This window comes from Setaria italica, chromosome VII (genome assembly GCF_000263155.2).
Source record: "Setaria italica strain Yugu1 chromosome VII, Setaria_italica_v2.0, whole genome shotgun sequence".
NCBI lineage: Eukaryota > Viridiplantae > Streptophyta > Magnoliopsida > Poales > Poaceae > Setaria > Setaria italica.
Genome location: NC_028456.1, coordinates 25,955,850 through 25,980,816, shown reverse-complemented (window position 1 = coordinate 25,980,816; position 24,967 = coordinate 25,955,850). Strand labels below are relative to the sequence as shown.

At 44.7% G+C, this 24,967-nt stretch overlaps 2 protein-coding genes across 5 annotated transcripts; both read right to left on the bottom strand.

The window, feature by feature from the left end:
- Positions 1 to 659: 659 nt before the first annotated feature.
- LOC101772621 (signal recognition particle 9 kDa protein) lies at positions 660 to 3,296 on the bottom strand. Of its 2 annotated transcripts, none has more exons than XM_022828289.1 (4): positions 3,086 to 3,296; positions 2,913 to 2,996; positions 1,144 to 1,237; positions 660 to 1,046 (listed from the first exon to the last, which is right to left on the bottom strand). In XM_022828289.1, the coding sequence occupies exons 1-4, from the start codon at positions 3,155 to 3,157 to the stop codon at positions 970 to 972; spliced, it is 327 nt and encodes a 108-aa protein (XP_022684024.1). In that variant the 5' UTR covers positions 3,158 to 3,296; the 3' UTR covers positions 660 to 969. The 2 variants fall into 2 exon arrangements, with proteins under 2 accessions (XP_022684024.1, XP_004976372.1); XM_004976315.3 differs by having other exon boundaries at positions 765 to 1,046; positions 2,913 to 2,981; positions 3,086 to 3,277.
- A 214-nt stretch (positions 3,297 to 3,510) lies between these two features.
- LOC101771684 (serine/threonine-protein kinase GRIK1) lies at positions 3,511 to 10,121 on the bottom strand. Of its 3 annotated transcripts, none has more exons than XM_004976313.3 (12): positions 9,948 to 10,121; positions 9,358 to 9,804; positions 8,512 to 8,586; positions 8,389 to 8,433; positions 8,002 to 8,076; positions 6,967 to 7,054; positions 6,734 to 6,843; positions 5,172 to 5,267; positions 4,644 to 4,710; positions 4,270 to 4,385; positions 4,105 to 4,183; positions 3,511 to 4,004 (listed from the first exon to the last, which is right to left on the bottom strand). In XM_004976313.3, the coding sequence occupies exons 2-12, from the start codon at positions 9,745 to 9,747 to the stop codon at positions 3,865 to 3,867; spliced, it is 1,281 nt and encodes a 426-aa protein (XP_004976370.1). In that variant the 5' UTR covers positions 9,748 to 9,804; positions 9,948 to 10,121; the 3' UTR covers positions 3,511 to 3,864. The 3 variants fall into 3 exon arrangements, with proteins under 3 accessions (XP_004976370.1, XP_004976371.1, XP_004976369.1); XM_004976314.3 differs by having other exon boundaries at positions 9,358 to 9,772; positions 9,954 to 10,121; XM_004976312.3 differs by having other exon boundaries at positions 9,358 to 9,772; positions 9,948 to 10,120.
- Positions 10,122 to 24,967: the final 14,846 nt, after the last annotated feature.

The window sequence follows — 24,967 nt, the reverse complement described above, 5'->3', positions numbered from 1 at the left end:
GGTATGCACACAAGTGATGTAAGCAGATGAGAGGCTTTGTTGGGAGGAATGCCAAAGTAGCTAATGATGTATCTACTCTTGTAGTGAGAATTGTCGTTAATGGAACTATTAGTCTCCTGCAGATGGTTGATGAGTTGAAAGTAAAAATGAGAGTTTGGACATTATGCAGCCCTGAAGAGGTTCGAAAAAAATTGCAAATTGTTATCGCTCTTCTTCAGGATGGAGTATTCCACCGAAGTTTTGGTGCAATGGTACAATTAGTGCACAACCATCTAAAATGGGCTTATTGCAGATACACTCTTGACGCTGCTGTAGGCAGATATTTTTAGTTGTGAAATGTGCAGCTTTATTTGTCACTGACAAATGCAATTCGTTATATTACCAGACAGCAGCCTCTGCGAGACATCTGCTTCGCCTTCGTGACTACAGGCAAAATAGTTAGCCGCATGCACGAGCACATCTGACCCGACAACAGATGACGCGCAGCAGAACTATAGTTTTTCACCGGCTTTAAGTTGCCAGGGATGCACAGCCCCGTTGTCACTCTAACTACTATATCAGCTCAGGGCCGCTCATCCTGCATTAACATGGCCATAGTTGCTACTTGCTAGGTATCAGTATGCCCTGCAAAACACGGTGTGGCCACATACGCAGTACAATAGATGAGATCAGATTACCATTATCTAGTCATACAACAAAATTTCCTTCAGGGATTCATGATAGCTCATTCAGGGATTCATGGCAAACAAGACAAACGCTGCAGGTGCAAAAAGAGACGTCAAAGATTGAGTGTTTCTGGATCACGAATTCATGACAGCTCATTCAGTATGTTTTTGGTTCTGTACCAGAAAATGTCCAATATGGTCCAAAATTCCTTCAGGGTAACAAAGTAGGGACAAGAGTCAATGAAACGTCAATCCAGCATCCCAGTTGTGAATTTTCTGAAAGAAATCAGGAGCAAGCCAGCCATCACTGCCTCCTGCCCCGTCCTTTCTTTGATTGTTGTTGCTCTGCCTGTTCCTTCCCCGAAACTTCACTGATATCAGCTGCACGATCCAAAGAATAGGAACCCAAATTAGTGAAATGATAAAATTCAGCGCTTCTTCAGTGATTGTAACGTTTGGTGTAAACACAGCATAATACCATCAGGTCCACGAGTCATGAGAGCAAAAAAGATATTGTTGAGCTTCTCCATCTTCTTTGCATCCTGAGCTTGATCTGTCTTGAACTTCAAGCACTGTGGGCAAATACACTTCGTCAGCAAAGCAGGGGATGCTTAATTTCAACCAAACTTCACACAACATGCGGCATGCCAGAATTAACACACTGGCTAGCAATCAATGACCTTTCAGCAGCTAGTAACAAGTTACACAACTACCGTCTAGGTTTTGATATCATTAGGTACTTTTCTCAGCTTAGAATACACAATGCTTGCTCCTGAAATAAACAAGCAAGACGCAACACTACTATGGGAAGTTCAAAGTTCTGGCTTTCATTACAGCACATAAGAACTGCATCTGCAGTACAGTGGCGAATACAAACCAACATTAAACACAACCTTAATGAAGCAATGATGAACAATGTTAACTGAAGCAATGCCTCGCACTGGTAAGCTTATCTCAATGCATAACATTCATATGGGAACATATTTCAATAAACAATTGATTTTTTAGATACCACTGATTGGATTTTGTTGATAATTTATCTCAGTCTGAGATCACAAGGACAAGCAAGTAAATATGATCCAGTAAACCTTCAAAGATAACTCTATTATTTGCAAGTTGTTAACTATGATGCAGTAGATGTCACATTTTGAAGGTTCTGCAAGTCAAGTGCTTTCTTAATGTTTATATGTTAGCTCAAGACATTCTAAACTCAGTACCTTTTATTTCATCATCAACATAAAAAAGTGTTTCTTCTAGCTGAAGAAGGTTTCTAATAAAATACCTATCCCATTAAAGACTTATAATATGAAAGTAAACCTTCCTTATAGAACTGTAACAACTAATCATCTATTGTAGAAAAGCAATGTCCAGGCATGTATTTGTTCTAGGAAACATATGCCTACGTAGTTCCAACATTTATGTTTAAGCATTAGCAAAATTTGCGTTTACTGGGAGCAATCTGCTGCTTGACCAGCATATGGTGACATTTTATGGCAGTGCAATTATGCAAATACAGAAGTGGAAGGCTCCAGAATAGTGAAGCAACTAGCTGCATTAGTCTACTGAAGCATATGTAAAAGATGCGCAGAACACAGTGTTCCCCAATAGAATAAGCACCTTTCGAGTTTGAGCTAAAACAGCACCCTTCAGTATTGTACAAACAGAAAACAGTTCACATATGATGGTCACTCAAAAACTAACTAGCTGGAAGCAAGAGCAGTTGACTTGTAAATAATAATGACCTTTTGAAGTACAAAGGAAACCTACGCATGCCAACAAATAGTACAGATCTTCACAACTAATTTTGACTATCGCCACACAAGACTAATATTCACTAATGCCACATAATCAATCAGATTTGAGATATGAACAAGTCACTTCAGAACAATTGGCGCCAATCTTATTCTTAATTTTCCTATCCTCGAACAGATGCTGCCAATGGTCCAATACATTTTCAGACTGCTGAATTTTAGGTCACATACTGCAACGTATCCAGCTTTCACATCACCCAATCAAAGCACCCAACTACAGCGTGAAACACAAGGTGATTGCTCCAATAGTCCAATGCAAGCCAAATTTGACAGAGCGCATAATATGTAACACTTGATCAGCACAGTTCCGCTGCAATATGCGCAATTGCACAGCCGCCCTAGCGATTGGCATCTAGAACACACCATCTACCAGCCATCCATGTCCCAAACCAACAGCGCGGAAGAAAAATCTTAGTGAACAAGTCACGCGCGGTACCTCGCGGTCGTCGGTGACCTTGAGGACGAGCTTCCCCTCGCTGTGCCGGTACTTCATCACATAGCGGGTCTGCAGAGAGGCGCACTGACAGGTTCGGTTACATCGGACACAGGGAACGAAGCGGGAGGGGATTCGGGGGAGAGGAGCGGATCGGGGTCGCGGCGGCGGCGTACGGCGCTGGGGTCGGCGCGGAAGAGCTGCACGGACCGCTCCACGAAGTCGTCCCACGAATCCAAGTACACCATCGCTGCGGCGGTGAGGGACGAAGGCGGCGAGGAAGAGCCAACGAGTATGCGCGGAGACGGAGAGTCGGAAGAGAGCAGAGGTGAGGGGAGGACTGGAGGAGCGGCCTACCGTGGGCCGAGGTGCGAACTCGCCTTCTGTAAGATGGGCTATTGGGCTGCCTATGGTACATGAGGCTGCACATTTGTTCATTAGCTAATCTAAAAAAAAAATTATTCATTAGCATTTTTTTGGATGATCATTTGTTCAGCGCTAAACTCACCCTTTTTTTGCGGGTAATCTCACCTTCGCTACAATATGAAACCATCGTGCTCTGAAGTTAAATGTGCACAGTACAGAGTACACGATACTAGAATTGACAGAATGAACGTCACAGATAGAAACGGTATATGCTCCAACTTCCAAACAATGCACACAGCGTTCAGAAACTGTATTTGAATGTCAGAGGACTTGAGGCATCTTGGCTTGTGACTATATCTATCCTATAGGGGGAGAAATTTTGAGAGACGGCGCAGTGGTTTTACTCGCATAGGGTTAAACTCTATTCTGTACCGGAGCAAAGAAAGAAAGAAAGAAAGAATTATGTCCAGTCGAGCACCTACAGCTCGATTGGAAGAGGGGAATACAAGACAACGGAGAAGCGTATCGTCAGGGCTTTGTTTTGCAACACCTCATCAATTATCTACACTAGACCTTTAGACCATCTCTGTTATTGCACTTCTTCCCGAAAATCATTCCTCTTCCTGCGGCCAAAGCCACATCTACAGAAGAATTCAGGGACTGGCCCCTTGTCCCCAGCAACCCAAGGATGCTCAGCCGCAGCCTGCAGGGTGATGCGATCCCCCGGATCTGCAAATCAAGCACGTGTGGAAACAGAAAGGGCATCCGTTAACAGAGCATATCTGGCACCAAAGCTCGATTTATCGAAACCATAGGGTGGTAAAGCAACCTTTGCAGAGAAGCCTTTGGAGCAAATCAGCAAGTTGGGGGTTCATGTCGTCAGGTATTTGCACAGGATCATTGGCAATCTATTTTGTAGCAACAACTCAAGTGAGATTCATGCATTTGTCTAAATAAAATCAAAAGGAAAAGGAAGAGGCAGTTTTTTTTGCACCTTATCATAAGTTTCCTGCAATGTATCTCCAAGAAATGGATATTGCCCAGAAATCATACAATATAAAGTTACACCAACTGCCCATGTATCAGATGCCCGACCATGGTAGGCTGAACCTGCAGTAAGGTAAAGAGATCACTTCACCATATTTAGCAAGTTTATAGCCGATAGCCAAAGAAAATTTAGTAATTTTGAAAATGGCAGAAAAAATTCTGGTCTTTTGCATACTCGCATTTTCATTTATTTTTGATTCTGTAATCATGTAGCTATGAAAATAGAGCATCTAAAAGCCAGTCTTGTATCGATAGATAGTCTGACGATTGACTAATTTTATACGCAACATTTAGAAATTAAACATCAAAGATAGCTAGTACCTTGACAGCACTCTGGTGCAGTGAAAACAGGAGTGCCAGGAGATCTCCAAAGCATATCATCATCATCCTACGTTGCAAACACGTCAGCACCACTGTACCCATTTATCAGTACACCAAAATATGAAAATAGATAATCTAGAAGAATTCACCACAAGAACATACCCATACTTTGAAAGATCAAGTAGATTTTACTTGAGTTGAAGAATGAAACAAGTTTTATCCAATTTATGGGCCTACTAAACATTGAACATATTTCCAAAAGAAGAACATGGAAGTTATCTTAAAAATCCTAGGGAAGACAGGGAGTGACATAATTAAAAGTGTTTACATCAATACAAACCTGATTTGAGAAACTCTGAATATACAGAGCCATTTTTTATCAGAGCAAGAGCAATTAACAATAGATAGCAGAAATTAGGCATTTATCTCTTTCAAGGGTGAGGTCATTCAACTGAAAAGCATTATTTCCTGACAGGAATAATAATAATTATTATAGAATACACAAAGTTACAGGACTATAGACCTTACCTCAAAAACCTGGCTTACACTGAAATCTCCTATCTTCACATTGCCAGTACTGGTAACCAAGAGATTGTCTGGTTTAATGTCACCATGAATAACATTCTGTGTATTAGGGAAAAAAAAATACAAGATTCAGTGTCTCAATCAAGCTGGGAAGCACACAGCATACAGCATGGCATAGAAAAACAGGCGATCAGAAATGCATGTAAATAATATGTAAATATGTCCAAAAATGGGGTACATAAACCTCAACTGGGAAGCTTGGAACCATGGGATTTTTGTTTTTGTAGGCAAACACAATTTTGAACTGTGGTTCACATTGGAGTTTAGTGGTTTCCTGATGCGAACCATGAAACATGGTTTGCATCAGGATTGTTACTGCGCAAATGATGGCCAGATGGTGTTACTTGAATTATGATATTATTACATGATTGAGATGAGAGACTTGAAGGCTTGAGAGCTAGCAAACAGCAGAGACTGGAGGAATTATTTCTTGCTTGAACAAAACTCAAGTGCACAGCTTAGTTAGGATTCGGTCTCTGACACTAGCTTCATCTCTAACTGTCTTCTAGAACTTAAATGGACTCAGTTACTAACTAGATTTAGCCCTCCTAAATTCGTGTTGCAGTGCATGCCTAACAGACCTATGTCATACCCTCCATTCTAAGCCTAACTTGACTGTTGAATGAACCACATTGTTAAACAGGTAGATGTCTAGCAGCATGCTGTTGCTCCTTCCAGCACCCTCCAGTCCACCACAGCAGTTGCTTGCGTTGCACACTGCTGATAGGGCTCAAGTGCACAACGGGCAGATAAATAATATGCATGACAGATAGCTGGATATACTACCTGGAGCTTTATTCAACAACAGAAACCAATCTCTGGGGCATGCCACCATCCTAAATGTTGATTGTGATTTGCCTAGTACTCGAGCGAGGACATTGCCAGATTTTTTAATGAATTCAATCAGTCCCTAAAAACCAAACAAATATCACTTCACTGGGCTTAAGCTTATGGAAGCTGAACCCTCCAAATCCAGGAGTCAAGTGAACTTATATGTGTGTAGTGAGAAGTAGCTTGCAGAAATCTATTGATCCTTCATAATCAAGCAATGAGCATGCATTACAAACCCAAACTAATATTTGCTCATGCAATCAGTTAACTTAAATACTGATTGAGGAGCTAAACAAGATGCGCAGTTGCAATTTGCAAATCAAAAGGAGGGAAAAAAAAAAGCAAGGCTGATTGCTCAGAATCTGCAGGGAATATCAGTTTGCTGTTCAACTTGGCCATCAACTATAATAATCAAGTCTAGTGAAAGGGGGGGTGGGGGAGGGGGGGGGGGGGCTTTGTGAAAGCAAAAATAGGCTGCTTGGATTAATAAGTGCAAAACAAACAAAGAGATGCTCAAATAAAAATTTCAAAATCCCAGCACTTTAGAAAATTGTGTTAAACATAATATAGAGCGACTTATACAGCATTTGTGTTCCTAAATTGTAAACTTTGATATGGCAAAGTATTCACCATGATAAACCAGAGTTATCAGAAACGAAAAACTGACATCTTACATGAGAGTGAAGATACATAAGACCAGATATTATGTCTCGCAAATAATTTCTTGCAGTAGCTTCTTCTAAACCGTTATCACAAACCATTTTTCCTTCAACATACTCAAGAACTGGCAATGCAAATGAAAAAATAAAATGTAAATGGCAATTGTATTAAAAATCAATAGAATGCATAATGTCATGTTTAAGTAATATAAAATGAAAGGTATAACAGTGGGAACATAATTACATACCCATGTAGAATTTATCTATGTTTGGGTCATCAATCACCTCAACAAGATTTACAATATTGGGGTGATTCAACATTTTCATTATGGATACCTGTATCCAATACAAAAAAGGGGCAAGGAATTAGATACTGTAAACAATAAACAATGAAGCAAATTAACATGTAAAATCAGGATGCATACACTGCACCTGGGGTGTGCTATAGTGCCAGTGACCAATACAGTATGCTTCTACATTTTTACAGGAAACTTTCCACTGATTCTAACAATATTTTGACCCTAATCCACCTATATTGGTGATGGGTATCTATTTAGCCTCTTAAGGCAGCTCAAGACTAAGAGTGAATTTCATGACTTTGGAAAGGAAATGAAGCTACAGATCAGCCTATTCGTGGTAGTTATTGAGCTGGGGATTCATCCAGCAAAAAATCATATGGCCAATGAAACTGGAAAGGAACCAGCAACGGCAGCAAATAGAGTTTCCAAATAAACAAAAGATATATGAATTCTGTAACATTCCCATGAATCCTTTTCTCTTCAGAGGCTAAATGGGTTACTATTGCACAAAGTGTACAGTTAACTGCTGATCTATAGCTGGGAAACATGGACTCATGGTGTGATCATAAGAAAACTATACTGCAAATATATGCTTTTGGCCACCTTTATATCAGATAAATGCATCCCAAATATGTGAGCTGGGCATTCTCATATGCTCAAGAGCAGGGTGCCTAGTTGTTTTTACTTAAATTAAACGTAAGTCCATAAACAGCAGAAGCCCCAAAACATGATATTCCGGTAAACTAAATAAAAAATCCTTCCAGTCACTAACCAAATACTTCAAAATGTTTATTATTTTATCAGGTTCAAGTATCGGACAGAACAACATCAATTAGCATTTTTTTTCAACTGGTTAGCTTATGTATGTAGATCCTAGAGAGATAACATCATCAAAGCACGCGCAACAACTTTAAAATGGAACTAAGGTACACATGCATGACAACAAAACAAGTATTACATGGACAGATAAGCTGACAAAGTTACCTCACGAAGAACATCTGTCATGGCAGTTTCTGATCGTACAACACGTATTTTCATCATGTAGGGCTTATTCAGAACCTGAAAGAGAAGGGAAAGGACTAAAATTACATAAGTGAGACATCAGCACATGCACCCAGGACACATATAAGTGTTAACAGTAACAGTGTTGAGCAAAGCAAAGATGCAATACAGAACAGCTGATTGCAAAGTCCTGAAGGAAGCATAGCTAGCACCCAAAATATGCCCAAGGTGCAACATATTAGAAAGAAACAAAGTGTAACTAGTAGCTACCAGAAGAAAGTGCATATTCAGCAAGCATACGCAATCGTGAAAGGGTTTGATAAAAAGATACTTATGCTAGTAACACAAGAGAGTAACAGAAAGCAATACCTTCACTGCATATAGCTTCCCATCTTTAATGTTTCTGTATAGAACCTTTTTCAGCATCAAAATAAAAGGAATTTAGACATCTATTTGGAAAACTTAATTATTAGCACATACAAGGTTTCTTACCACTTTGCCATAGCTTCCAGAACCAATCTTTCCCAAATGGACATACTGATTGACCATCTTATAACCATTTTCATCCTTAACATGCCAAAAAGGACAGCGTTACTGTAGTGTCCAATGTAAAAGGTAAAATTGTCTCATACAAATTGCTATCCTTCATTGGACATGCTAAATTATGTATTGGAATTACTTTCAAATGCTTTGTGCGTATCTTTAAACAGGTCAGATTGTTCACGGGAAGTAGAACGGGCTTTTCCTATAATGCAATAAGAAGGTTGGACTGGTTGTTTACCATTCCAGAAAAGATGCATTACTTCCTTATCATTCAGACAAAAAAGGGATTTATTTATGCAAAATGGAAAGAAGATATCACCGGTCATAGTCCATCACCAGTGTTCAGTTCAAGTTGGGACAAAGTTGTAAGAATGATCCATAGTACAGTTTTGCATTTTGAAGAAAAAATGCTTAGCCAGTCCACCTTTTTTTAATAATCAGACAGTCTTCTTTTGATAACTATTGATGGCATGGATAACATTTAAGGATAACAAAGCTCATTTTCAGAAAGGTTATGTGCAATTACTAAGGGGGAAAGGCCGTTCTGATATACCAAGTCAAGTCTACATCTTTTTCGAAAAGATAAACTTAATCAAAGGCCAAATGGTAAAAATATCCAAATTAATGGGAGGTGCCAGTTGCGTGATATGACAGAATCCAAGTTCTTATGAGAAGCTCATGCATACAGTGGGCATAGTTAGGCAGGATCTCAATAGACATAGTTTCAAATATGGAAATGCAAGTGCACGTACGCAGATAGCTGGGTAAAAAAAAATGAAGCGTTAAAAATGTTACCTCTGAGCGGAATACTTTTTTAGTCTCTTTAACTGGGATCTCTCTACATGCAAAGCCATTTTGAGCTCTTGACTGTATAATATCTTCAGAAGTCTTCCTCGGTGGTCCATCATCACTTCCATGAAGATACTCAGCATCATCTCTATCATAGAAGCTCCTATCAGGATCATCCCCATTGTAGAAGCTTCGATCAAGATCATCCCCATTGTAAAAGCTTACATCAGGATCGTCTCCAGTGTAGAAACTCCCATCAGGATCTTCAGCTGATTGGCGCTTCAGCAAATCTTCAGATAGTATGCCATCAGCTTCCCGAGGCTGACGTGCAGGTACACTGGGTTTCCTCAAAAAGCTAAAGCAACTGCAGCAGCCTATGTCCGTAAGGTCTGCCATTCAGAGCGAGAAGGCACCAGAAACCCTAGAATCAGGGGCGGAGGCAGAGTATAGGACCTGGTCAGATAATTTTTGCACAGAAAATAGAAGTTCGTAGGTGAAATACATGGTCAGATCCGAACACAAATTGCAGGGGTTTGGGTGTCAGATTTCGCACAGCTGGAAGGGAAATGAAGGAAAGGGAATGGGGGCGGGCATACCCCTACCGGACGCCCGTCGCCGGAGAAGCGCCCGACGAAGAACTGGCCACGGGCGGCGCGGCGCCACTGGCCCCGCCCTGTCGTCGACGGGAGCAAAAGGCCGGCCGAGACCCCGAGAGAGAGGCGAAGACGAGAATGCGTGGGAGGGAGGAAAAAAAAGAGCAGGAAATAGGGTGTGTTTGTTTTACGGATCCAGATCCTCTCCACAGTATAGCTGTTTGCCTGTTTCTGCCTCCAAGGGACGAAGGGGGCCCGATGCCGTCCATCACACATCTGACGGCAAGCAAGACGAGGCCACCCCATCTCTCTCCGCTCGCTTTGCGGTTGCGGTCGCCGTTTCGCGCTCGCGCACAGCACATGAAACCCCCTATCGGCCAATCCCCATCGCCGCCGCCCGGTAGCTGCAGCTCGTCACTTCCCCTGGCTCGAGCATGGGTGGAGCAGATCCCAAACTTGAGGAAGCTCCCTCCGCCGACGCTCTCCTCCTCCCCAACCTGGCATCCTCTTCTGCAGGTCGAGGTCTGCGGCCACGGTGAGGGCTCCCACAGCTTCTGGTTCGAGGCCGCGACTCAATTCAGAATGCGATGATTGAATGTCCTTTTCAACTTGAGAGTGTAATTGTTGTGTCAATTTGAGAAAACAGATTTAGACTTCAGTGTACAAAAGGATGCCAAGCCTGTGTTAGCAACCCCCTTCCTTAATCCAATAGAAACGACACAGGCAATCTGATACAATAGTAGCTGATACAAGTATGAGGGAAATAGAGTTTGGGATAGGAAAGCACAGCAGGGGGATCGAGATAGTAGAGCAGCAAGATCTAGAGATAGAGAGAAATCAGAATAGCTGAGGATCTAGAGAAGAAAGAAGAACATGAGCCAGAGAGAGGATAGGAGAATAGGAGACAGACTTGTTCTGTGTATTTCAGAGATGTTCGAATCCTTGGATTTTTTTTTTCGATCTGGAGATGGCGTGGAAAGAGGAAGTGAGCCGGAGTGATTTGTGGCCAATTTGCTTCAGCAATGGTGGCTGCAATAGCGGCGCCTGCAACCTGTTCGATGAAATGTCTGCAAGTGATTGGAGATCGCCTAGCCGAGTTCTGCAGGTCACCATTCACCAGGCTTACTATCCCATCACTGAGGAGGTTCTCCATCTTGTGTTTGATCCGTTTGGCGAGGTGCAGCATGTGCAAGTGCTTGGAGGATCAGATCATGTGTTGGCTCAGGTTGTGTTTGAAACAAAGTATGGTGCAGCAGAAGCATTTGGGGAGTTACATGGCCGGTGTGTGTATACTGGCTGTTGTCAGCTGGACATCAAGTGGGGGTCATCTCAAGACCTGAGCTGCTGTGACACCATGGCAAGCTCATCTTCGACCATGCTTGGAGCTTCTACTACATCCACCATCATCGAGGGGCATGACCCAGACTCCAGCCTTGCTGCTGTGGCTGCAACGACCATCAATTTTGTTCCCAACATCACCAGCATTGAGGCGCCCACCACTGGTTCAACTCGGGGCCTCGATGTCGATGCCAGCGCCAACCACAAGATAACTGCGTTTCCACTTGTTGAAGCTGTGTCCGAGGACCATAACTCTGAGAAGCTATTTGTGGAGGCTGATGCAGCTGGAGGATGTGCAGAGGTTCTTGCTATTGCAGGAGCACGCGGTAGCATCGATGTTGTTGTCCAGTCCATGGTCGTCCTGGATGTCATGGACCACGCCGCCGTGATGAGCTCCAGGTGCCTGCTGTTCCATTGGTCACCAAGAATGTTCCAGCATCGAATTGTGGTGTAGGTACTGCTCTAAACTTCTTCCACCTAGATGATATGATTTGTGATGTGGTGATTTTATGGGCTCTGTCAAGGAGGTACACTGACTGGCAGCCATGGCCGCCATCAATGCCATCGGGCAGTAGTTCTGACAATGCTGATATGCGTCCAAGGCCATGGTCGTCTTTCCAGATATTATTTGATGATGACTTCGTGAGGTGGTCTTTCAGTTTTCATAGGAAGCCTCCATGGCCACCTCCAGCTCAACAAAATTTCTCATCCTTGACCTCTCTGCTAATTATGATGATGTGTGATGGACCTACTCTGCATCCCATGCAACGGTCGCCGTCGATACCCATGGTGTTCATGTGTGACAGTGCCAAGATTCGGCCAAGACCATTGCCACACCATCTCCCACACGTAGATGGTGGGATTAGTTCTTTTTGGTGCTTTGACTGGCTCCATCTGCCCCCATTGTTGTTCAATCCTTGTATACTTGGGCAATGTTCAGGAAAAGAACAAGAATTGTTGTGGGAAAATATAAACGCCAGGAAGCCACTATTGCAGAAGTTTAGTCTGGTAGAGTACACTGTGATGCATTCCTGGAATTCTGGAATCCAGAGGCAATTGCTTAGAGGAGTATTCAGAAATCAGTTCCAACCTTATGGCTTTGACATGGTGATGCTTGCTACTGAGACTAAGAGGTGATATCAAGAGTTTAAGCTATGCAATCCAGGAATTATCAATCTAAATTTGTTATTTGCACGAGAGATGAAGCAGCAAAAATGTTGTGATGATATTCCTGATTTATTGGTTCAGTTTTGGGATTTGCCAATGGCTTTACAAGAAGTCAGTGTTACTGTTGTTTTGCCTTCCCAGGTTCATAATTGCTTCAGTTTAGCAATTGGTGACATTGTGGTTGAGCTAAATACAGGGGCATTCCATTCTCCTAGGGGGGAAAGGAAAAACTGGATGGAATTGTTAGAAAATGCAGTGCTAATAAATATGGACAGTCTGATAGCAACATTATATAACCAACCATGTAAAAGGTTCAGATATGAAGCACATGCAGAAGTGGTTTTCAGTCATCAGGCATGGCCATTCTTATTGCTGCTGATCGCCAAGAATCTGCAACTGCCATGGGATCCAGGTGGTACTATGATTTTGATGAAGATTTTATTTCATCGACTTGGGGGCAAATCGGATCTTAAGAAGGGGGGAATGTTAGGGACTGACTATTGGGCCATATGGGCCATGAGCCGAGGGAGTCCAAGAGGCTGGGTCTGGAGTGCAAGGGCACGAGCTGCTTCAGTGATGGGCATCGAAGAAATACACAGAACAAGTCTGTCTCCTATTCTCCAATCCTCTAGATCCTCAACTATTCTGATTTCTCTCTATCTCTAGATCTTGCTGCTCTACTATCTCGATCCCCCTGCTGTGCTTTCCTATCCCAAACTCTATTTCCCTCATACTTGTATCAGCTACTATTGCATCAGATTGCCTGTGTCATTTCTATTGGATTAAGGAAGGGTTGCTAACAGCCTGCCCCTTATCTTCCAGCACAGCTAAGAGAATGCATTGATGAATCATTATAGCTATTTCCCAGGTACCAAAAGTCAGAAGACATTCCGTCAGTCTCGCGCGCCGTTTTCCCATCCTTTGCCTGCGTCGGATGGGCCGCATCGCGCTTCTGGGCCGATGATTGTCCTTTCTTATACGGTCCACAAACTCGTCCGCGCCGTCGTCATTCACGAGTTGTACATACTGGCCCATTCGCCCATGAGATATTAGGCCCAAGCCTTCTCACCATCGCCCAATGAAAGGCGCCACATTATTGCTATCTCCTTAATATTTTTGGTCAAGACGCTTGCATCTTATTCAAAAATTATGTAAGTACAATTATCAAATATATTTTAAACATTAATTTTTTATAATTATAATAAAATTTTAAAAAAGATGAATAACTAAATATTGTGAAAAGAGAGTCAGCAATAAATATTTCGATAGATAGAAAGAGTAATTGACTAGGTTGCCTATATGGGTTGAATGGCGGACAAATAAGAAAGGCTCCTGGCCTCTACTTCAGTGGGCTCGTGGACTGACCTATCGGTCAACAAAAGTCAAAAGGTAGGCTGCCTATATATGCCTCGGTGTGTATTTGCTTGTTGGTTTCCTGCTTCATGCGTTTTATCTTCGAGTCCCTATCAAAATGAATAGGAATTTCAAAATGAATAGTAATTTGAGATGAAGGGAATAGAACCTAAATCGGAATTGCTTGTCCCGCGACGTAGGTTCTCAAGGCTCTAACATAGTGTCATCATGAGATTTGAGAGAATTAGGCCAGTCTCAGTGTACGGTTTCACCAAGACTGCCATATCATTTTTTTTCAAAAAATGAAACTGTCACTTTTAGTGCATATTTTCATTACATAGTTTCATAGACAACCTGCAACATTTAATTTTTACGTAGAGTTATTATCAAATGTGTCATGTGACGAAACTATACCATCCTCGGTGCAAGTTTCATTGTGTTTCATTGGACTTGGTAACTATATCATGTGAATTTCATGGGGATGAAACTCTCCTCTTCTCTCCTCATAATTAGGTTGCCAATTTAGCAAAACTGCTGATGTGGCATAGGATTTAATGTCCATGAAACCTCCATAACACTCCACCAAGACTGGCCTTACCCACTACATTTACTAGTAGATTCATTACATACATACCTGATACATCCCGAGAGAAATACAACACCACCAAATGCACTGATGCACTTCTAGTACGTTTATGACCAATGCACCTCCTGGCGCGAGAAGTTGCAAAGTTACCCTTACGCTGCGATGCATTTCGATTAATCGATCGCACTGGTGGAGCTGAAGTAAGAAACAAGCAGCAAAAGTTACTGCCGACCAAATCGCTGCACTCGATCCGCGCGTTTCACAGTTTTGCCTGTTGCGGCCTGGACACATTCTGCGTTGCGCGCCGCCGTATATGGCGGTGGCCGCCGATCCATCCGGTTGGTGGCGGCAGACGCTACGCTACCTCGTGCTCGACTGCTCGTGCGCGGGAGGGGGCAGCCATGATGGGCAGGTGCGGGTGCGCGGCGGGGCCCGAGGAGTATTGCAGCGCCCGCAACGTTGTTCGCCATTGGCTGCCCGCACCCCCTACCGCGGCCAGTAAGGTGCCGCCACGGCGGACGCCGCGGAAGGGGAAGGGACCGCGCGCACGTACGCACTCACGGCGGCGCCAATGATTCGTGCGGCGGGCCGACATGGGCCGACCGGAACTGGCCGGATAGATCGATCGTTCGGACGTGTGGCGCTGGCCGGCCGGCGGCCGCTCCGGTTTGCGGCCGTTACGAAGGTGCCTCCCCGATACTAGCTCGGAAGAGGTTTTATACAGCCGTGGCAGCTAGCAAACTTTGAGCTCCGATCGAGCAGCTGATCGATCGGTGGAAAAGCAAGCTAAAAGGTGAGCCGGTGAGGCAGCTCCATCGCATGATTCCTTCTGCATGCAAGTGGATAAGGAGGGCCATGGCACGGCGTTTTGCTGGTGCCGAGTGCCGACTGCCGAGGGCACTGATGATGATGCCGCGTGTGTCTTGTCGATGCATTGCATTAATTGCAGCAGGAATGCATGCGACGGCGAAGGTGCGGCGCCGGATGCACGTCGATCCGGCACTGGACCCGGGCCCGGGTTCGATTCGGATAATCGGATAAGACTAGCAGGGTAGCTTGGGTCCGTAGCCACATATCGTGGACGCCTTCGTTCGCCATACGGCCATAGTTAATACAAATGGTTTCTCACATGACACATTTCTGATCCAGTAAGATGCTGTCCTCTTCATCAGGCGTGCCTTGAGCCTCGGCAAGTCGGCGTCCTTACTGCCGAGTGTGTTCTCTCTGCACCATGCTGTAGCTGCAAACTGGAGTTCTGATTTCTGAATAACAGATGAACCAAAAGGCATGCAGACATCGCTACTGGAGGAGGAGGAGTAGTAGTAGTAGTATACTCGAGCGTGCAGGAGAACACAGAAATGAGCACGCGCCTGAAACCTTTTTGACCAATGCCTCACGCTTGTCCGCCGCCTTTTAACAGAGACTGACGACAGCCACTGTATGCATGCTCAGTCGTTGCTGCAAACCAGACCTTGCTCCATCTGCTTACAGCTCGAAATCATGACCGGAAGGATCGCCTACATGAAACCTGCAGGATCTATAGCTAGCTCGAGTAGTGGTCGAACCAAGAGACCTCGACTCCTCGAGTAGCTGGTTCCTGGGAGGCTGTGACCTCGACCGTATTGCGTTACTACAAGAATACACCAATACTCCGGTATACACATATATAATAAGAAAATGCAACTGCTAATGAGATCATAAAAAATGTCGAAATCTTGTTGGGGGGGGGGGGGGCGGGCAGCGTGACGTCGGCATGCAGCTGGCCAGGATATATATGATGCGCCGTGTGTCGCACAGTCCTTTTGCTTCACTTCTCCCCCAGATCAAGATGCAGCGCACCACTCGCAAGCAAGGCTGCTGTCCACCCAAATAAAACATCCGAGAATGCATCGCCATCCAAGCGGCCAAAAGTGCATCGGCATCTCCAATTCTATCCACTTGTTCCGTTCTTTGTGTGCTCCCAAAGGATGCGAGCCAGCCAGCCAGGCCAGCTCTGGGCATCGCCATCTGTCTCCCGGCCACACATTAGTTTAAGCACGCACCAAGTAGCACGTGTCGACTGCCAAGAACCCCTAGCAGCCTTCAACCAAGACGCCATGGCGATGAGAGCAAGAAACTTAATGATCGAGCAGCTGGAGTAGCTAGGGGCAGCCACGTCTAAGGGTTGGTCTCGTCTGATCGTCTCGTCCTGGTCGTGATCGACGATAAGAATTGAAGCACGTGGAATATGTGTGTGGTCTCACACCACCGTTCGTTGGATCGGTTCGAACGAGTATGTGTAAATTGATCCTGCAACAGCGGCGTGAAAATGCCAAAAGCTAGGGCTTAGCTTTCATTCTTGCGTGCGAGGAAAGGGCGTGCATGGCACACTGAGGACCACAACTGTATTGAGATAGATCAGTTGCTTCATATAGCCAAGGGGTGTGCTTGCAGAAAACTGCGCGCTTGTTTGCTACCTGTTTCCGTAACACACGTATGATTGCTGCCAGCAATGCAATCCATCTGATACGAGTTTGATGTTTAGGAGTTTAGCTAACAGATATTCTGCTCTACCTCAGCTTGTTTTTCGGACTGCCGAACAAGGAACAACCTAGGAGCTTGGGCTGTTCAGAGTCTGGCAGTGTGTGGTGTAAATGCTTGGTTCCCAACAACAAGCTGCCATGCCTAAGGTTAGGTTTGCAAAAAAAAAAAAACTTGGTGAGTGTTTGGTTCTTGACTAAAGCAAGGCTCGCCACAGCCTCCTAGCTCATCCACCACAGCTTTTGCCAAGGAAAGCGTGGCGAGTTTTTCTTGCGCCACGCTCCCATGGCGCGCCACTGCTGCCAAAACATTCCACCTGCCGCGAGTTTAACACCCCTGATTAATTCACCACAGCTCCACGGCGGCTCTGCTTCCTTGGCAGGAGATTAGGTGACGTGGCGTCAATTTGTTTAATCGATTGATCGCCCCCGACGCTGCTTGAGCTTGACGGACAGGAGCCTGCATATCCTACCTCTAGCTCCTCTACCTATGGGAAATAAGCTGTCGTTTTTTTCTTCGTTTGGCGGCAGCGATAAGATTAGTTTGGTCACCGTTTTGATCAGATTTTCACAATAAAATCAAGATGAGGTATCGATTTTAGTTAGATATATTTTTTCTTAACTAATATATGTCGTTTGGCAGCTTGTGTTCTGTGTTACTCTTACTAATATATATTTACGCTAGCAACCAAACCTGTACCACAACTTTTTGTCAAATATTTATGGTAAGAATCCAAACAGCAATCACAGTGATTTTTCAAAGCTTAGTTGCGAACCAAACCGTCCATTTTTACCACAAAATGTGGCTTGCCATAATGTAGCTCGTACCTAACCTTAAGCGTGGTAAATTGTGATCAGGAACCAAACATGCCCACAGTCTCACTGACTCCATGGGCCCTGTTTCAGAGCTGCCATAAAGCAGGGATGGATAATGATGAGGTCGAGCCCACGCCGGACCGCCCGCCGGCGCCTCTGCGAACCTCAGCACCACGCCGGCCGGCCCCACGGCTAGCCTTCATCATCTTATCTGGAACTGCTTTCTTTGAAGATTAAAGGGATGTAATCAGGTTTAGCATGCACTCTACTGACCACCGTACTTCGCATCTACGGATAAACACACCTCACTAAATAAGAACCAACAGTAGTCCTCCTGTCTGCCTTACACAGCTTGGTCTAAAACAAAGAATTGATTCCATGACGCATACAAAGCAAGTACATGCAGGTGCAAGCGTACATCGTATCAGATGATGGCCGGTAGACATTTAGTTACAGTCACAGTGTACATCAGCAGTACCCATCAGCCTTGCCAGGATATGGTAAAATTAAACAGCTAGTGACACATGACATTAGATAGCTCTAGCCCCAGCCCTGCTGGTCCTGTTTAATTCGTGACGTGTCTTGAAAGGCTTGGGATCCTTGCTTTTTGGCCTCTTTTTCAGGAAGGATACAAGCCGGAGTAGTGTGCGAGGGGCTTGCCTTATGTGGCACCGGGTTTCCATTTGGAGGAAGGTCGCCATCCGAAATATACTTAGGTCGGTCGAGAAACGGGACCGGCCGCGGCTGCTAGCCCACCTGAGAGCGACCATCGAGGATGGAGTGTGAGAGATATGTCTGTAACAAGGAAAGGATTCGTACTGCTGTGATCTTAGAGATTGACTCAGATTGCTTAGAGATAGGTTCTTCTTATAAGGCAAACGAGTTCTAAATGATCACAATAGTATTCATGTATATCTCTTGGTGAATTTCACCCTATATAAACGTGTAACCGTGACCGGTTAAGATAGGCAACCACGTTTCCTCCTATTCTTACATGGTAATCAGAGCATCCTCTTCCACAAACATCCACAACATCCCAAACTAAGCCCATGGCGTCGTCATCTACCCCAGCACCGGCGCTACTAGGGGTTGTCTCTGAGAAATTAACTCGAGACAACTGCCTTCTATGGAAGGCTCAATTCCTTCATGCCATACGAGGAGCTCAACTCATGGTGATCCTAGATGGATCTACCCCTGAGCTGCCCAAGACTCTGGAGGTGGTCAAGGCAGATGGCAAGAAGGAGATCGTCCACAACTCTGAGTATGATTCCTGGGTTGCGAAAGATTGGCAAGTACTGAGCTACCTGTTGAATTCTCTCACCAAGGATGCATTGGCACCGATGGCAACAGCAACCACAACAGCAGAAACATGGGAGGCGCTTGAAAGGATGTTCTCGGCGCACTCCAAGACGCGGATTGCAAATCAGCGCGTCCTACTCTCCACAACTAAGAAGGGTAACATGTCCTCCTTAGCTTCTTTCATTAAGATGTGTTCTTTCAAAGATGAATTAGCCACGGTTGGAAAGATTATGGATGATGATGAGATGGTTCACTTTATCTTGAATGGTCTTGACTTTGACTACAATCCTTTTGTGTCATCAATGCTTGGTCGTGTTGGCTTTCTCTGCTTGAGTGATTTGTATTCCCAGCTACTCACATATGATCAACGCATGGAGATGTATCAAGAAGGGGGTCAGTTCAAGTCATCAGCTAACATGGCTGGTAGAGGATGCGGCTACAGCTAAAGAGGTCATGGCCGTGGCAATAACAACAATCGTGGTCGTGGCCACGGTAATGGTGGCCGCAGTGGATCATATCATGGCAGCAGCTACGACCCTAGCAACACCAACACGTCCAAGCAAGGTGGACCCAATAACAAGACGGTTTGTCAAATTTGCAAGAAGGTAGGACATGAAGCAAATCGCTGCTGGTATAGATATGATGATGATGAAGATCAACAAAATCAGAAGACGGCAGGGGCGGCTACTACTGGTTATGGCTATGACACAAACTGGTATGTAGACAGTGGAGCTATAGTTGGCCATTTGGCCCGGGCACTACGGGCCGGCCCAAGCATGGCACTAAGAAGCATGGTCCAGGAATGGCCTGGCTCGACGCCCATCGTGCCAGTGCCTGGCACGGCCCGTAGGTAGTGCCGGGCCTGGGCCGCCAATCTGGCCCACAGTGTCGGCACGGGCACAGCACGCTTAATGGGCCGGCACTATGCTGGCCCGATAAATATCAGTTGTTGGATCTCCTAATTAAACCAGAGCCGTTAGATTCACATCAAGTCATATATAATCGTGGAAACCCTAGAGTTCCTCACTCTCTATTCTCTTCCTCGTCTCTGTTTTTCCCACACAAGGCGGCGACGGCAGCGCGGGCCCCTGCGGGCGAGCGCAGGCGGCAGCGTCAATCAGATCACAAGAGCCCATGGCTGGCCCCTTCCTCCCTCTGTCCATGGCTGCCCCCTCCAATTCTCCCCTCCCTCTCCATCTCCTCCACCAAAAAGGAGCGCCCTGACCACGGGCGGCAAGCTCTAGATGAATGGATCACCTACGACGGCCGCCTTGTCTGGAGCGGCACCGACGGCCAGGATAGGAGCGTCTCCCTCAGCACCTGGCACCGCGGCGACGATGGAGCGGCTAGCGTGACGTCGGGCCAACGCGGGCACGCCGAGCTACCGTGCTCGATAGCATGGCACGGCACGGCTAACCGCCCATAGGGCCGTGCCAGGACCGAGATGTCGGCACGGTGGCACTACACGGCACGGCACGGCTAAGCCACCGTGCCGCATAGTGCCATGCCGCGCTATGCCCGTGCGGCCCGGTTGGCCATGTATAAGTGGAGCTTCTAATCATGTTACTAGTGAACTTGAGAAGATGACAGTCCATGACAAGTATAATGGACGAGATCAAGTACATGCGGCCCAATGTAACATGTATAAAAATTAGTAACATTAGTCATACAACTTTACATACCCCTAGCAAAAATATTATTCTAAAAAATATCCTTAATGTTCCTAGTGCTAGCAAGAATTTAGTTTCTGTTCACAAGCTAGCTCGAGACAATGATGCCTTCATAGAATTTCATCCAAATTTCTTTGGTATAATGGATCAGGAAACGAAGAAAGTCATCCATCAAGGTAGATCCCGATGTGGTCTCTCCCTTAGGATCTCATCTATCTTCAGAAGATTCCAGAAAACAAGCCTTCGTAGTCAATAAGCCTTTAACTACACGATGGCATAGTAGACTTGGTCATCCAGCTCTTCCTATTGTAGAAAAAATTCTTAGTTTAAATAAACTTCCGTGTGCTAGTGATAAAGATTCAGATTTTATTTGTAATTCTTGTCAGATGGCTAAGAACCGTCAGCTTCCATATCCTATATCAAACAGTTCATATGAATCTCCCCTTGATTTAATTTTCTCTGACGTGTGGGGACCTGCTCCCTTATCTGTGGGCGACATAGCTACTATGTTAGCTTTATTGATGATTTCAGCAAATATACATAGATCTATCTGCTAAAGAAAAAATCCGATGTATTTCAAGTTTTCCAAAATTTCCAACAACTTGTAGAAAGAAAATTCAATCGAAAGATTAAGTCTATGCAATCAGATTAGGGAGGACAATATGAGAAGTTAAATTCTTTCTTTCAACGCACATGAATAACACATCGAGTTTCTTGTCCTCACGCCCATCAACAAAACCGTGCTGCCGAAACGAAGCACCGCCATATAGTTGAGGTAGGTCTTGAAATATTGGGATCATGCTTTTCTTATTAACCTCCTTCCAAGCAAAGTCATTGGCTATAATGTTCCTGTTGCTTGGCTTCTTCAAGAAATTCCAGATTATTTGTTTGCGCTTGTTGGCCTAATTTGCGACCATACAACTCACGAAAGCTTGCTTTCCGCTCTTCTCGTTGCGCCTTTCTAGGATATAGTGCTATGCACAAGGGGTTTAACTGTCTCGACATCTCTACTGGACGCATCTACATCTCTAGAGATGTTATCTTTAATGAGGATTTTTTTCCCTTTTGCCCATCTCAATCCTAACGTCGGTGCTCAATTGCGCCAAGAAATTATTCTTTTACCCTAGCATTTGCTTACACATGGGGATGTAAGTTGTGTAACTAATATTACTAATGATCTTGGTGAGAATGTTGATGATGCACAGGTACCTCATCTAGCAAATTTGGAGTTAAACAGTGGAGAAGAAGCTGCATAGGGTAATAATGCAGGCGTTGGTGGAGTTTTAGCTGCAAAGGATCCTAGCGGTAGATCCCAGGCGGATACGTCTGCGCTAGCCGTCGGAGGATCGGGCGCGGAATCCTGGGCGGATCCACCTGCGCCAGCCGGAGCCGCTCCGAGCGTGACGCGTGGAGGGGGGCAGGAGATTTGTCTCCCATGCGTGTCCCCCGGGCCTCCCAGTCGCCGACCGCGCACGCACCTCGGGCCTCTCCGTCGCCGACACATGTCGCCTGGTCCCCGTCCCCACCGACAACTCCAGCGGTCCTGCCTGCGAGCTCGCCTGGTGGATCTTCTGCGCCTCCCACCGGATCAGCTGTGCTGCCGCAACCACCAGAAAATGATGTTCTTCCTCAACGGTGCACATGACTTTAACATGGTATTGTCCAACCCAAAAAGTTTACAATCCCACCAGAAAATGATGTTCTTCCTTAACGGCGCACACGACTTCAACATGGTATTGTCCAACCCTAAAGGTTTACAGATGGGACTGTTAGGTATGGAAATTTTTGTGCTACCTAAGGATGACATAACCCAAGGATGGCTACAACCTAATTGACTGCAAATGGGTGTACAAGGTTAAAAACAAGGCTGATGGGACAATTAATAGATACAAGACACAATTGGTAGCAAAAGGTTTTCGACAAATATATGTAATTGATTATGAGGACACATTTAGTCTAGTTGTCAAGATTACTACTGTGAGGCTTGTCTTGTCTTTAGCAATATCCAGAGGTTGGTGCTTAAGACAGTTGGATGTTCAGAATGCATTTCTGCATGGTGTTCTGGAAGAGGAGGTATATATGAAACAACCTTTAGGTTTTGAAAGAGTTGATGCTCCACATCTAGTGTGTAGACTTGACAAAACAATTTATGGTCTGAAACAAGCTCCGCGTGCTTGGTATGCAAGGTTGAGCTCTAAGCTTATTGATATTGGGTTCATAGCTTCAAAATCAGATAATTCTCTATTTATTTATCAAAAATCAGAAGTTGTTATTTTTATGCTTATATATGTTGATGATATCATTGTCACTAGTTCTTCTAGTGAAGCTATTTCGGCCCTGCTATCAGATATGAGGAAAGAATTTGCTCTAAAGGATCTTGGTGACTTGAATTACTTCTTGGGAATTGAGCTTCAGAGAAGTGAGGAAGGATTGTTGCTTTCTCAAGAAAAGTATGCGCAAGAGATCTTGACACGGGTTGGTATGGTGAAGTGTAAAGGCTCTCCAACACCATTATCAAGTTTGGAAAAACTCTCAAGTTTTGAAGGTGAACCGCTAGGTCTAGAGGACGATACACTTTACATGAGTATAGTTGGGGCATTGCAATATCTTACTCTTACACGGCTGGATCTAACCTTTGCAGTTAACAAGGTATGTCAATTTTTGCATGCACCGACATCTATTCATTGGACTGCTGTTAAACGAATTCTTCGTTATGTTCAATATACACTGAATGTTGGGTTAAATATAAAGAAGTCAAATTCAATAACCTTGAGTGCCTTCTCTGATGCTGATTGAGCTGGAAGTGTTGATGATAGAAAATCTACTGAAGGATTTGCAATATTTTTCGCTCCTAACCTTGTGTCTTGGAGTGCTAGAAAGCAGGCTACGGTCTCAAGGTCTAGCACTGAAGTAGAATATAAGTCTATGGCTAATGCTACTGCAGAGTTGATTTGGCTAGAGTCATTGTTATTGGAACTTGAAGTGCAATTGACACAACCGCCTATTCTATGGTGTGACAATTTGTGAGCCACTTATCTTTCAGCAAAATCCGATCTTTCATGCTCGAGCAAAATATATAGAAATTGATTTTCACTTTGTTCGAGAGCGAGTAACCAAGAAGCAACTGCAAACCAGATTGGTATCTACACATGATCAGGTTGCAGATGGATTCACCAAAGCTTTGCTGGTTGGTAAGCTAGAAGTTTTCAAGAACAATCTAAATCTCAAAAGGAAGAGAAGTTTAGATTTAGGGAGGATGCTAGAGATATGTTTGTAACAAGAAAAGGATTTGTACTGTTGTGATCTTAGAGATTGACTCGGGTTGCTTAGAGATAGATTCTTCTTGTAATTCAAGTTATAAGGCAAACGAGTTTCAGATGATCACAATAATATTTATATATATCTCTTGGTGAATTTCACCCTATATAAACGTACAACTATAACCGGCTAAGATAGGCAATCACGTTTCTTCCTATTCTTACATGGAGAGCCAGCAAAAGCTCCCTCCAGAGCTTAGATGAGTTGCTGTGGTACTGACAGCTAGCTATTGTAGACACGACCAACCGAGGACAGGTGCAGCTAGCGTGGGACTCAAGTGTGTCCACGGCATGGATTACCCAGCAACAGTAAAATTTGCACAGATCAGTGGGGGCTAGCGTTAACTGAAGAGAAGAGCTCTTAACCTACGATGAACGCACTAAAAGATCAGAAACCATGTACATATACATCGGGTTTTCGAGTGCCTACAGGAGCTATGATTCCACGCATAATTGCGAAGATCGATCGATGGTCCTGGACCACGCAGTCAATAACAGGGAGTGAGCTGTGGATTACATGTGACGACGTCACTTTCATTGTTTAACGTCTGGTTCAGGGAGCCCGGTGATCGCGCAGTGCAATCGATTGATCGATCGATTAGTAGGTTACAATCATGAGAATGCATCCCACCATTGCCGTTGATGGCCATGATAACTTGGCTTTCAGGGCCACACACGCCGGTGCACGTTTCGGTTAAGGCTCGGTCGAATGAGACAATTGCCCATCACCGACAAGCGAAAGGACTGGAGCAGAACCTTTTACCAGCCACACCGTTGCACTACTACTCCCTCCTCCAGGCCTGTCTCTGAATTTCAGAAGAATAATGGTGGCAGCAGCTGCTCTGGCCTTTTTCTGCTGGCTCGCCTCAGGCATCGGCCATCATTGCTGCTGCTGCCTGCCTGCAGCCTCCCTCTCTGCATGTTGCACCGAAAGGCCCTGGACTCGCGTGTTGCTAAA

Bases quoted from the DNA above. Each gene is read 5' to 3' on its own strand.
- LOC101772621 (XM_022828289.1), bottom strand. From the start codon at position 3,157: ATGGTGTACTTGGATTCGTGGGACGACTTCGTGGAGCGGTCCGTGCAG. The intron at 2,997-3,085 runs GTACGCCGCCGC...CGAACCTGTCAG, and splicing joins TCCGCGCCGACCCCAGCGCC to TGCGCCTCTCTGCAGACCCG. The intron at 1,047-1,143 runs GTATTATGCTGT...TGGATCGTGCAG, and splicing joins CATGACTCGTGGACCTGATG to CTGATATCAGTGAAGTTTCG.
- LOC101771684 (XM_004976313.3), bottom strand. From the start codon at position 9,747: ATGGCAGACCTTACGGACATAGGCTGCTGCAGTTGCTTTAGCTTTTTG. The intron at 8,434-8,511 runs GTAAGAAACCTT...ATGCTGAAAAAG, and splicing joins CTGGAAGCTATGGCAAAGTG to GTTCTATACAGAAACATTAA. The intron at 4,184-4,269 runs GTGCAAAAAAAA...GCTACAAAATAG, and splicing joins TGCAGGAAACTTATGATAAG to ATTGCCAATGATCCTGTGCA.